The sequence below is a fragment of the Chenopodium album genome, chromosome 14, assembly GCF_948465745.1.
Source record: "Chenopodium album chromosome 14, dcCheAlbu1.1, whole genome shotgun sequence".
Classification (NCBI taxonomy): domain Eukaryota; kingdom Viridiplantae; phylum Streptophyta; class Magnoliopsida; order Caryophyllales; family Amaranthaceae; genus Chenopodium; species Chenopodium album.
Window position 1 is genome coordinate 51,303,402 of NC_137847.1, and position 12,773 is coordinate 51,316,174.

Sequence of the window (12,773 nt, forward strand, 5' to 3'; positions counted from 1 at the left end):
ATTTAGATGTAAATTTAAGTACTCTGTAACATTTATTTTTCCTAAGTGAGCTTCCATAAACAACAAATAAACTATTATTGTATTCGAGTTTTAAAAATAAAAAAAAAACATTTAGTAAAAACAACTAATTTATGTCATAGAAAAAAATAACACAATAATCCATAAACGTAATGAGTTTGAACTCTAGACAAAGCATAGGATCTTAGGGTTTATTCTAATTTACTGATCGTGCTGAATTGAACTGAATTGAACTAAATTAAAATGAATATTTTAAGAGAGAAACAACTGAATTGAAATTAAGCTAAGATGAATAGGCCCTTAGTCTTATACTCTTATACTTCGTAATATCATTTCTTCCTGCATTTGTAATTTGTAATGCTCTTGTCCGTCTAATGTCTTATTTAGACCCGAAAACAAAATTATGGTTAAAAACTTTCCCATTTGGACAACTTTACCCCCACACTTACAAAAATCCCACAAAACCCCCTTTGATAGTTTCATTGCAAGTTTCACCTTATCACTTCATACTTCCTACAACCTTCAACAATGGCAACACTCTCATTCTCTCTCCTCCCCAAAACCCTTCCAATTATCCCTTCATCACAACCCCTTAAACCCTCTATTACTTCTCCTTATCACCCCTCAATCTCTCTCCTCTCTCTTCGCCCACAATCATGGAGCCCAAATCAAACCACCCCACATTCCAGAAGCTTCGCAATTAGGGCTGCTGTTGATGGGGATTACTCTTCTAAGAGAAGCAACAGCAACAATGGCGAGCAGAGGGAAACGATAATGTTACCTGGCTGTGACTATAACCATTGGTTGATTGTTATGGAGTTTCCTAAAGACCCTGCTCCTACTAGGGAACAAATGATTGATACTTATCTCAATACTCTTGCTACTGTTTTGGGAAGGTTTGTTTCTTTGATTTATTGTTTAATTTGATTGAATTTCTGGGTTGTAATTGAAATTTTAGTTTGTAATCTAATTGTTGTTCGGGGAAATTTGTAGTGGGTAATACAGTATAATTGTTGTTTGGGATAAGTTCAATATCTCATTTATGTTGATTATTAGCAGAAATTATGTGACATTTTGGGTTTTGGGTTTGATTGAATGTTTATGGTATTCAATAAATATGGAGTTGCTAGACCATGATTGTTCTAATGGTTTTGAGAAAATATAATGGTAAATATCTTGTGTAAGCTTTGTTCTTTTAGCTGAAATTAGACCTTTATGTTGATTGTTTGGAAAAATCATGTGCCTTTTTTCAGTTCGGATTTGGTTGATATGCTTATGGAATTCAATAGAGTTGGAGTCGCAAGACCATGAATGTTCTGCTCATTTTAGGCCTATATGTTTATTTTGTGGAGAAACTATGTGCCTTTGGATGTCAGGTTCAATTTAAGTGAAATTCAATTGAATTGTAGTTGCTTTCTGCTCATAAAGAGAAAAAATTACTTATGCAAGTGAAAAAGTTGAGGAGAAAATTCCTATAAATGAAATTAAGCAAGTAAATTAGGACACCCAAAAAAGGAAAATGAGGCAAGTAATATAAGACAAGAGTAGTATGTAATAATCATGCATTATAAGAATGAATTGGTTGCCATTTTATGGTTGTGAGACTTGTGATGGGGAATGATGTGTAATATGGAAGAGTGGAAGGAGGTTATCATTGGTTAACTAACCAAAGACTTTGTAGAGTAGACAATTGATAGTTAAATAATCAAGTGGTTTTAAATTCAGTTTGGTGAAGAAGTTGCTGCTGGTGAGTATAATGTAGTTTGCTTGCTCTCTTTGTTTCGAATGGTGGATGGAAAAAGTATGTGAGAGCATGAGGGGTGTTATCCTTGTATGTTGCCAAACTGTGGACAAGTGGTGATGTCCTTTGTAGTGAATTGATGTTGTGAGAATAAGGCTTTCTTATTGTTAAAAGAATTATGAAACTAATGCCTGCACCGTTTTAGCCGAAATGTTGAATACATTTAAGAAGGATTGGCATGCTAGTGGGGGGTTTCAAATGCAACAACTAGCCAAAATACAAGAATAAGTCTAACTAGGCCCCTGCCTATGGCGAATTTGGTAGTGGGGTTTTCAAATGCAACAATTAAGAAGGAGAGGCCTTGCTGTGTTGCGTCATTTCAAATTGAATGTTTGCCAACTTTTTCTGTGGATGTGATTCAAATGGAACAAACTTTACAAATTTAAGTAAAAGGATAGTTTACCGTGGTTGGTTATAGTACATTCTCGTCCTGGTTTTATATTTGTTCATGCAGTAGATGGGGTAACTGAGTATGGCAAGAATTAATTGACTTAATTAGTTAATCAAAGAGGGGAAGGCGAAAGAGGGAGTCAGGGAGGGAGGGTGGGGGGGGGGGGGGGGGATGTGCTAAACGCGCATTCATGGGTTCCTGTACATTGGTCTAAGGCAAATGTTGCATGTATAATTGTATATTCAGTTTAAATATTCAATTACTCTGTTTAGTAGATTTAAAGGACAATAATGAGCTTGAGTGTTTCAGGGAAGCGATTTCTGAAGCTTTTGCTTTACCTATATATATATACTACGTATTTGATTTTATTAGTCTGATAAGACTGTTGATTGACTGTTTCCTTTATGACGTTCCAGCATGGAAGAGGCAAAGAAGAACATGTATGCTTTTAGTACCACAACCTACACTGGTTTCCAATGTACAGTAGATGAAGAAACATCTGAAAAATTCAAGGGTAAATGGTGCAATATTGAAAATTTTATGTTCCCTTGTAGTGCATGAGAAACTTTGAAGCTGTTTTTAATTAGCTAAGTATTCAACCCTTCATGATCTGCAGGATTGCCAGGAGTTCTGTGGGTGTTGCCTGATTCTTACATAGATGTTAAAAACAAGGATTATGGAGGTACACACCCTATTCTGATTTATGAGGAATTTTTTGTTTGTGCCTATACAGTGACAAGTTTTCTCACTTCCTTGAAATGTTTGTCTCAGGGGACAAGTATATCAATGGTGAGATTATTCCTTGCAAGTATCCCACATATCAACCTAAGCAACGCAATACTTCTAAATATGAGAGTAGAAGGTATGAGAGACGGCGAGATGGTCCCCCTGGAACTGCTCCTAGAAAATCAAAACAAGAAAGTGCACCCTCTGAATCAGCCTCCTGATAAGGTTAGGAAGTGGAATTGTCTATGATCCTATCTGTCTGAATTTTGAAGAAGTTTTTATGCATGTGGAAAAGAATCACTTGAATATGTGTTTGATTGACAATTATAGTCTTAATCCTACCTCCTGTTTATGAACTACTTCTAGTATGATTGACAACTGTTGTTTAATGATTCAAATATAATCTTTGATCTAGGTTGGCTATAATGTGAAATGACATAGCTTATGGAGAGATTGGTTGCATCTTGCTGAATGTCGATGAGCAGTCATGCGTGCATGGTCAAGTATAGCTTTACACTGCTTATATGGTGAGGGTGTATTGCAACATGAACAGCCTTTTATTGTAAGGCCATAAAGCTTGCAAAGTAGTCCATTTATAGAATCAGAGCCATTGATGTAAGAGTATGACATGTAGGAGTCTCTTTGACGGTGCTACAAGAATTTTGTGATAGCTCTTTGCACTTGTTTGCTGTCAAATAGACTGTACATTTTGTTATAGACTAAAGCATGTTTTCATAATTAGTCATTTGTGGTTGTACATCAGGCATATGACCACTTTAGTTACCGTCTCCCACGCAGTCTTATGGCATTGAGCCTTTGACAAACACGAGGGAGGATGTATGCAATATCTGTCCTCGCTCTGTATACTTAGCTCTGATCTTGTTGTTTTAGTCTCATGCTAGGCAGGTAGTATAGCTGATCATAGACTGGGCTGGGTAAAAATTCATTCCACCTTTGGTAGTATTGGGTTGGGCTAAATTATAGCCCATACTCAAAATATTAGCTACACATTAAGCCATTTTTAGATTTGACTATAAAAAATCAAGTTTTTTTTTTCAATTTTCAAAATACTTATACTGCACAAACCTCAATAATTATGGATTGAGAAGTGTGAAAAACATGTTTTGTCTAATAAAATAAATAAAAGGTGGAGAAAATATTTGAAAACTTGTTTTTGGTCTAATGAAAATTGTGAGTTTACACTGATAACAAATCAAATTAGTACACCTTAACAATAAAGGAATAACTTGAATTATCACAATTTAAACTACTTGATTTCAAATAAAAATATCATTTGTCTTTTGCATGAGATTTTATAAGAAGGCGAATTATAAAAAGATTGTGGAGTTTGGTTGATTGCAAGGGAAAATCAAAATTAAATAATGGGTTTTGATTGGTTAATAGTGAATAAAGGTGAATAATAATGGGGTTTAATTGATTACAAGTAAATAAATAAGTACATGGAAAAAAAATGAGATTTTTATTTAGAAATTAGAGCTCTAAGGAAGTGAAATTAGACTTTTATTTAAGGACGAAAAAAAAAAAAGTAAAGATGAGGTCCGGATGATTCTAGAATGAATTGCAAACCATAATTTGTGATATAAAAGCAAAAGAAACCAAAACACCCCATATTCTTTGCAAGGAGTGTAGGACCAAAGCTCATTATATTGATATTGACTTCTCAACCATGATCATTATAGATGCATTACATTATCTTTTTCAATGCCCATAAAATTTGCTTTCCCTAATAAATGATGCTAAAATTTATACAAGTATAAAATAATAAACTTTATCAGAAAAATCCTTTAATTCCTATCAAATGATTCCACTTTTATTATTTATAAACTAGAAGCTAATTGAAAAGGGGGGCTTTTTATAATAATTACAATTATAATATCATAAATAATAAGGATATTCTTGAAACTCTTCGAAACTTTATGGGGCTAGATTCAAGGATCTCAAGGACTAATCGGTGAATTTTCGAGTTTTTATGGTTGTGAGATGTAAATTTTACCAATTAGTGTAAAAATTCGGAGTTTCTCAAATTCAATCCTAAAGGTAGACAAAAACCTCTCTACTTTTCAAAAGGAAATGCCAAAAATACTCCTTATAGTCCATAAAAGACAAGTAGATAAGAATTGAGGGGATGTAACCTTAGTGAACCACACTACTAAAAGTTACATACATGTCTAAGTTTGGTGGAAACAAACTTCTTTTTCTAGAGTTTTCATCTAAACACTAAGATTTCATCTAAACTATCAATGGCATACTTCAACTACCCTTCAAATTACCCTGATAATCTTGGTAATTATCAGTATTATGATCAGTATTACTACAATAATTACAATCTTGATTACAATAATCAAGAGCAAAGGTATGTTCATCATCAATATTCTGATTCTGAATATTATGGAAATGCATATCAGCAAGCTTTAACTCCATCTTTAGTAGGTTATTATTACTCTAATTACAATCAGCCTGAATCTGTTTTAACTAAAGATGCAAGTTTGAGTGAAAGTGGTGAATATTATGATCATGTTACAACTCAATATGCTGTTTTCTATAATAATAATAACACTGCTGCTGAAGCTGAAGAAGGTACTGATGCTGTAAGTTTCGACGAAAAAGATTGGAACCCGAAACCATTTCATGGAGGTTATGATATTAATGAGAAGTATGGGAAGCCTTTACCTCCTTCAGAAGAAATTTGTTATCCATCTAGTAAACCGGATTCAAATAATGCTCAAACTTTGGGTGATTTTTCTTATGGGGCTGTTCCTTCTCCTTATGTTAATGGGGTTAAAAATGATGTTGGGGGTGAAGGTGAGGCAAAGAAAAGTAATGGGGTTGTTGATAATAAGGTGATCCAAGAGGAAAATCCCTCGGATTTTGAGGATGAAGATGAAGAATTCGACGATGAAGATGAAGATGAATTTGATGAAGAAGATGAGGAGGAAGAAGAAGGATTAGGAGAAAAGCAAGATGGTTTGGTTGCTAAGGAAGGTGTCAATGAAGCAGAGCCAAAACAGAGTGATGTGATCATTCCTAGCAAGGTGATCCAAGAAGAAAAAACCCCGGTTTTCGAAGAAGAGAAAGGAAAAGGAGGAGAAAAGCTAGATGAAGTGAGTAAAGAACCATCTAATATTGATCCAATTGTACCTTTAATTGATGCAAGTCATGCAAAAGAAGCTCAAGATGTTGAAAGTGATGCAAAGCCAAAAGATGGAAGCATTGTTAGTGAGGCAATCCAAGAAGAAAAGGCCTTAGATTTCGAGGAGGGTTTCGAGGAGGAAGAGGAGGAGGTAGAAGAAGAAATCGAGGGCGGTGTTGTAGGTGATGAGGGAAGTAAAGAGGAGTATGGTGATCAAATAAGGCGTCAGATTCCACCGGGTTATGGTATGGAAGCAATAGACCTATGTGAAGGAGTATTTGGTGGTTATTTCCCCTGTTTGTGGAAGAGAAATCAGAGGATTTATAATCATCAAAGAGATGGTAATGATAATATGAATGATTATGATTATTGTTGGAAAGAAACTGCTGAGTATCTGTTTGGGAATCCGAATCCTTACGGCGGAACCATGCCGGAGAAAGGAAGTTATGGTGATCCTGTCTATAGCTATCACAGGCATTTCCCTCAGCAACCTCTTACTGAACAAGTTCAATATCATGGAGGAAATTCTTCTTGGGTGCATAATTCAAGGTATTATTACGGTTAGTACTAGTAAAAATCGAACAAATGTTCTAATACGAGGGATGATAAGTTAATCACTGAGATTTGTGAATAATGTTGTGTGTTAGTGTTACATTGTGCAATTTCTATTGGATCAGAATGAAATATGGGGGATATTTGGGGTGCGCGTTTGCATTATTCACATATCTCAGTGATTAACTACTCCGTATTGTTTATCTTGATCGTTATGCTAGTTATTTTCTTATGCTAATCATAATATTAGGCGTATGTGATCATGTGAAATAAGGAGTGTAACAAACAACCCTTTTGATGAAAACTATACTTAATCGTCGAATGTATGAAATAAGGAGTTTGATGCTTAGTATGGTAGTAATAAACAAATTTTCTGTTGCCTAGTTTATGTCTGTGTGAACTTTCAGATTGTAAATTATGCATAATTGTGATAGTTTAAGGCTTAAATTTGCTATTCTTGTGCAAAATGCCCTAGTATCATCTGCTGAAGTGCTGAATGCAATATTTTTGCTGAATCTGAGCAAGAAAGATGCATTACATTTGTTTAATCAGTAATTTAGCTCTGAATAAAACAATGGTTTAACAATTTTATCAGTAATATCTTTGAATGATTTTCTTCGTCTTAACATATGATTGAGCCCTTTAGTTGTTCCTCATTATACTTTTATTAGTTCTATTCAGCAGACCATAATCAAGAATGATCTATGACTATCTCGTAGGTACGAGGGTACGAGACATAACCTAGTTGTACAAAGAATAACCATGAATCTTTTCTCTAAGAGTGGACATAACGATCAACTACTTGAAGCTTTCTAATAGAGATACGTACGCAGAAATAATTAATGATTCTATAGGGATATAGCCAAGATCAATAATACACCAAAGAATTATATCAAATCTGAAATTACTTGAAATGTTCCTCAACCCTACAGATGTGTATGAATGTATCATGTATGATTGCAACATTTGCCAGTGCCTAACAAACAATTGATGTGGAAGTATAATCTGTAAATATAATAGCAACAAGAAAGGATAAAGACAATGGATTTAATACAGAAATTTAGGAATTAATGCTGTAAAATTCAACCAACACTTTGAAAAGTATTATCTATAGCCCATAACTAAGTATAATAAGGTAGGAAAAATTGTTTCATAATGCCTTGTAATGTTTTTCCTTTATTAATGAACACTGGCAGAGAAAAAAATAAAATAAAATATATATATATCGTTTTGGTGGATGAGACTAAGGATGGGGTTAATGTCAAGTTGGAGCAATGGAGGCAAAGGTTGGAATCTAGAGGGTTTAAGCTAAGTCGGAGTAAGACTGAATATTTGGTATGTCGTTTTGGCACTCAGAGGGGGACAAGCAATGAAGTGGTGAGTTTGGATGGAAAGGATTTGACCATGAGTGAATGTTTTAAGTACCTAGGGTCGATCATCCAGAAGAATGGTGACATTGATCAAGACGTGACCCACAGGATTAAGTCAGGGTGGCTTAAATGGAGAGCGGCCACGGGAGTGTTATGCGACCGCAGCATTCCCTTAAAGTTGAAGGGAAAATTCTACAGGACTGCCATAAGACCAGTGTTGCTCTATGGTACAGAATGTTGGGCTTCTAAGAAAGAGCATATTAAAAAGATGGAGGTTACGGAAATGCGCATGTTAAGGTGGATGTGTGGAAACACTTTAAGAGATAGAATCAGAAATGAGGTTATTCGCAAGAAAGTAGGTGTGGCGGGCATTGTAGATAAATTAAGGGAAAATCGTCTGCGTTGGTTTGGACATGTAAGACGGAGACCCGAGGGTGCACCGGTGCGAAGAGTGGAAGAGTGGGACCATGGAGGGATTAAACGAGGAAGAGGGAGACCAAAGATGACTTGGTTGGAAGGAGTGAGGAAGGATATGAAGTGCATGGATTTACGTGAGGATGAAGTTTTGGATCGTAAGGGATGGAGGAGAAAGATTTATGTTGATGACTACACGGAATAATCAAATTTGGTTCATGTTAGCCGACCCCACTTTTGGGATTAAGGCTTTGATTGATTGATTGATTGATATATATATATATATATATATATATATATATATATATATATATATATATATATATATATATATATATATATATATATATATATATATATATATATATATATATATATATATATATATATATATATATACACACATAATTATAAAACTGTTTTAAAATTATATGTAAATGAGGACTAATGAGTTTTTCTAAGTCAGTATTCATCATGTCATAGCATATTTAGTTGATAGGACATTATAACTTTATAAGTACCATAATGCAAGACCTCAGATAATTCAATTATTTGGGAAAAAAAAAATGTGAGGTCATCTACTCATCTATACACCTATTTACATGTACCAGAAGTTCAACACTAATTTAATGAGTTTTTAAGTCGATAATTTTATTGTAGGAAGGCCGATACATGCACATTGAGGCTTAGCACCGGATGTGAGCTTTAAAGGTCTGTTTGATAGCCGGTTGTTTATAGTAGAAATAAGATACATTAAAGTGTAACTTGACAAAGTAATATGTAAATGTCCATTGTAAACATGCACTATCGACTTCAATCTTATGATTTTCTTCATAAATGCCTACTGACATCCGAATATATCCCCCATCCCAAAAAAAAATGGTAATTGATGATAATGAAATAAGACCGAAAAAAAAGATGATTTGAGATATAGTATAAAATTGATTTTATAAATTCATATACAAATTCGTTCTCATTATCACAATATACCCTTATCAGTTACTAAATGTACCATAAAGGGTGATTAATCTTGCCGAATTGGCTAAGCCATTAACCGACAGAAATCGGTACAGCTTGAGGCAAATAAGCACATGCAAGTGATGTAAGTTAATAAGTTACACAAGTTGTGGTCTACAAACACACGAATCAATTATTAAAACATATTGGTGTATGACATAAATGAGGCCAGTACAATCATAATCAGCTTCCAAATCATTGGGTCAGCCGTCTAGTTTGCTTGGGCTTGAATATGTAGAGTTGGGCACAGCCCAACACGTCTTTCCTGCTTGTTTGACTCATAATTCAACATCTCAAATTACTACTCTATCCACCGACCACCTACAGTAAGTTTTTGCTCAAAATGCAAATTTGTATTGCTTAGATGATTTTTATTGGCAAATGTGGCATAGGCATACCTTGTAGCATCAAATCATCAATGCATCATAAGTATTTTTCGCAACTGGAGCCTTAGAGGTACTCCCTACCTATGTACCGACTGAATGTTGGCTCATTTGATAAGACTCTTATTTCAAATTCAAATCCTAATGGTATGAGATTCAAATCATACCAAGTGAGAATGTTTGGAGATATGGTCATAAGAATTCCCTTACCCTCCCCGGCCCTCTACTCCCAAATACTGGATAAAAATAAAAAAATTAAAAAAAAAAAAGCAACGGTTGAATTCTAGCTAGAGTCCTTTAAAAAAAACTAAAATAAATAGAACCCTACTCCGTACATTTTTTAATCCTAGTAAAAAAATTTAGAGTCCAAAGTCACCAACATGGACAGATATTTGTTAAATTTTTCGCAACATATAATTTTCATTCTATTTAATAGTATGAATTTATTTGTTTACAGTGAAAGGATGTGTCCATGACAAACAATCAGCCAAAATACTGTGAAAAATGGAAATTTTAAACTCTTTTGTCCAAATTTCATATGCGTTTGTTTTCAAGATTTTGATCGATTTCAAGTAGATTCATATGATTTATCTTGCTAAGCCAAGCTCATGTAGGGTCAATTTTTAATTTGCATGACAATTTAATTTGTTCAAGCAAACGATAGTCTTTTCATACTTACACAAAAACACAACATTTTGCATCATGATTTGTTGATAGATCCAATGTTTGGCCACAATTGATGACTAGGTCATAATTTGACGGCTAAAATTAATATTGCTTGCCTAATTACAAGTAAATTACCAATAAATATAGGAAGAATTTGCTAATTGTAGGAATGCAACTTGCAAGCTAATGACAAATTAAGACAAATTAAAGGTTTATGTACTAATTAATAATAGCAATCACACGCATAATATAGCATATAGATAGGGTCCATATTAATTAGTTGAGCTTAATCTAGATTATTTAAGGTTCATTATATAATTCAATTATACAAATTAAAACAAGCAAATGGATTAAGGGACCATATTAATTAGTTGAGCTTAATCTAGATTAATTAAGGTTCATTATATAAACAATAATAATACAAATTAAAGCAAGCAAGTATATTCCAATAACGTCATATTCAACACAAGCCATGTGCAAAAAATAGATTTGAAAGAGATTTTTGGACCATTTAAAAACATAATTCTTCTATTTTCTTGTCTTTAATTCAATTTATCTGTCTTATTTTGTCATTAAGCTAACTGTGGAACATTGATGAAGCTGGCAAACGATAGAACTTTGTAATTAGTGGACCAACCCTAAACTATTTTTACATGTGCAAGAATGGATTTGGCCTTGGTTTGGTCTAATGTGTGGCTAAATCAAATTATTATGTGTATGACCAAATTAAATACCAAGCAATAATGCAAATTGATCATATTCCAAATGTGTAGTGGAAATATTCTTTATTAGTAATAAGCAAAAAATATTGTCATTGAAGCTTTAATTAACTAAAGAAATTATGGATCAACTTTCCTTATCCTTAATTTGTAATGAAATATAAATTGTCGATGTCACCAAAGCTTGAATATCTACAATGGTTTTACATTTGTCTAGTATCAAGTATTATGTGATTATTATGTAAGTGATCGATTAATCAAATTAGGATTGGTTGAGTGGAAATGCTTGCATTTAAATTATCAATGTAACCCTAATAATGTGGATGGGATGTTAGATCAAATCCTCTAAGTAGCTCTATATGGGGTGGGGAATTAGGAATTCCCCTTTCTTTCTATTAGCTTCACTCTCATCAAGGCCAGGTGTCTTGTTCGCTAATCTCAATTAGATTAGCTCGAGTAGGTTTTTATAACCAAGAGGAAGTTACTTTTCCTTAACTATCAAACTAAATAAATTAAATAAATAATTAATTAAATAAATAATGGATGATTGTATGTGACTGTGAAATATGTTGAAAATTGAGATAATACTTGCTAAACTAATTAATTTAGGTTTGGGTTTATTAGCCAATTAACGTTAAACTGTTGGTTCGATCAAAAAGCCCTTAATCGAATGGAGCTAATGTTAGTTTGAGTTTTGGAATATTATTTTCCATCAATTTCATTATTGATCATTCAACTAGGGCAACTTTGCACCTTTCCCAAGTTATCAATTTGTGTACAAATCTACTTCCCAATTTAGTCCACTCGTGAATGTCCTTGATTCATTAAGATTACATAGGGTTTTATATATATCAATGAGATTTAAAATTTTAAAGATATGTTATTATAAGTTCATTTTTTTATAAATCACGCATGGAAATTAAACTAAAGAAAATTTGCCTTCACCATCAATATTGATAAGCAACCACCATATGGATTTTACTATATATCCTTCAAAAATGTTACACTTATTAATTGGTACAACTTAATATCCACTGTACTAATTAACTTACATCTTATTGTGTGTGTGACAAATGTTATAAATCTTACAATCCTTAAGAAGATGTCACGTTATCAATAGTATCAATTAATACAACTCGATATTTATCGTACTAACTTAAGTACAAATTACTGAATGTGTGACAAATGTTATAATATAATCCAATGATGGTCTTTATCAATTTATATACTTAAATATTGTTCATTATACTAACTTACAGCTTACTGAGAGCTAGTGTGACAAATGTTATGAAGTACAATCCTTAGAAAGATGTTAAATTTAAATTATTAATTGGTTCAACTTGATATTTATTGTATAAACTTATCGCTTAAGAAAATGTGACACATGTTACAATCCTTAAAGAGATGATTCGTTTCCAATTGATACAACTCAAAATTCACTGTACTAACTTACAGCTTAATGAAGTGTGACAAATGTTATAGTCTTTAAGAAGATATTAAGTTATCAATAGATACAACTTGATATTCACTGTATTATATAACATTCTAACTTATAGAAAGTGTGA

At 33.2% G+C, this 12,773-nt stretch overlaps 1 protein-coding gene across 1 annotated transcript; it reads left to right on the top strand.

Annotated features, from left to right (window-relative positions):
• Positions 1–496: 496 nt before the first annotated feature.
• Positions 497–3,672, top strand: LOC145577479 (DAG protein, chloroplastic-like). Its single transcript, XM_081634959.1, has 5 exons — positions 497–914; positions 2,627–2,724; positions 2,827–2,892; positions 2,982–3,161; positions 3,352–3,672. Exons 1-4 carry the CDS (start codon positions 547–549, stop codon positions 3,155–3,157), a joined length of 708 nt encoding a protein of 235 aa, XP_081491085.1. The 5' UTR covers positions 497–546; the 3' UTR covers positions 3,158–3,161; positions 3,352–3,672.
• Positions 3,673–12,773: the final 9,101 nt, after the last annotated feature.

Coding starts and splice junctions, on each gene's coding strand:
- LOC145577479 (XM_081634959.1), top strand. CDS start 547: ATGGCAACACTCTCATTCTCTCTCCTCCCCAAAACCCTTCCAATTATC. Junction 915..2,626: donor CTTGCTACTGTTTTGGGAAG/GTTTGTTTCTTT, acceptor ATGACGTTCCAG/CATGGAAGAGGCAAAGAAGA. Junction 2,725..2,826: donor AACATCTGAAAAATTCAAGG/GTAAATGGTGCA, acceptor CATGATCTGCAG/GATTGCCAGGAGTTCTGTGG.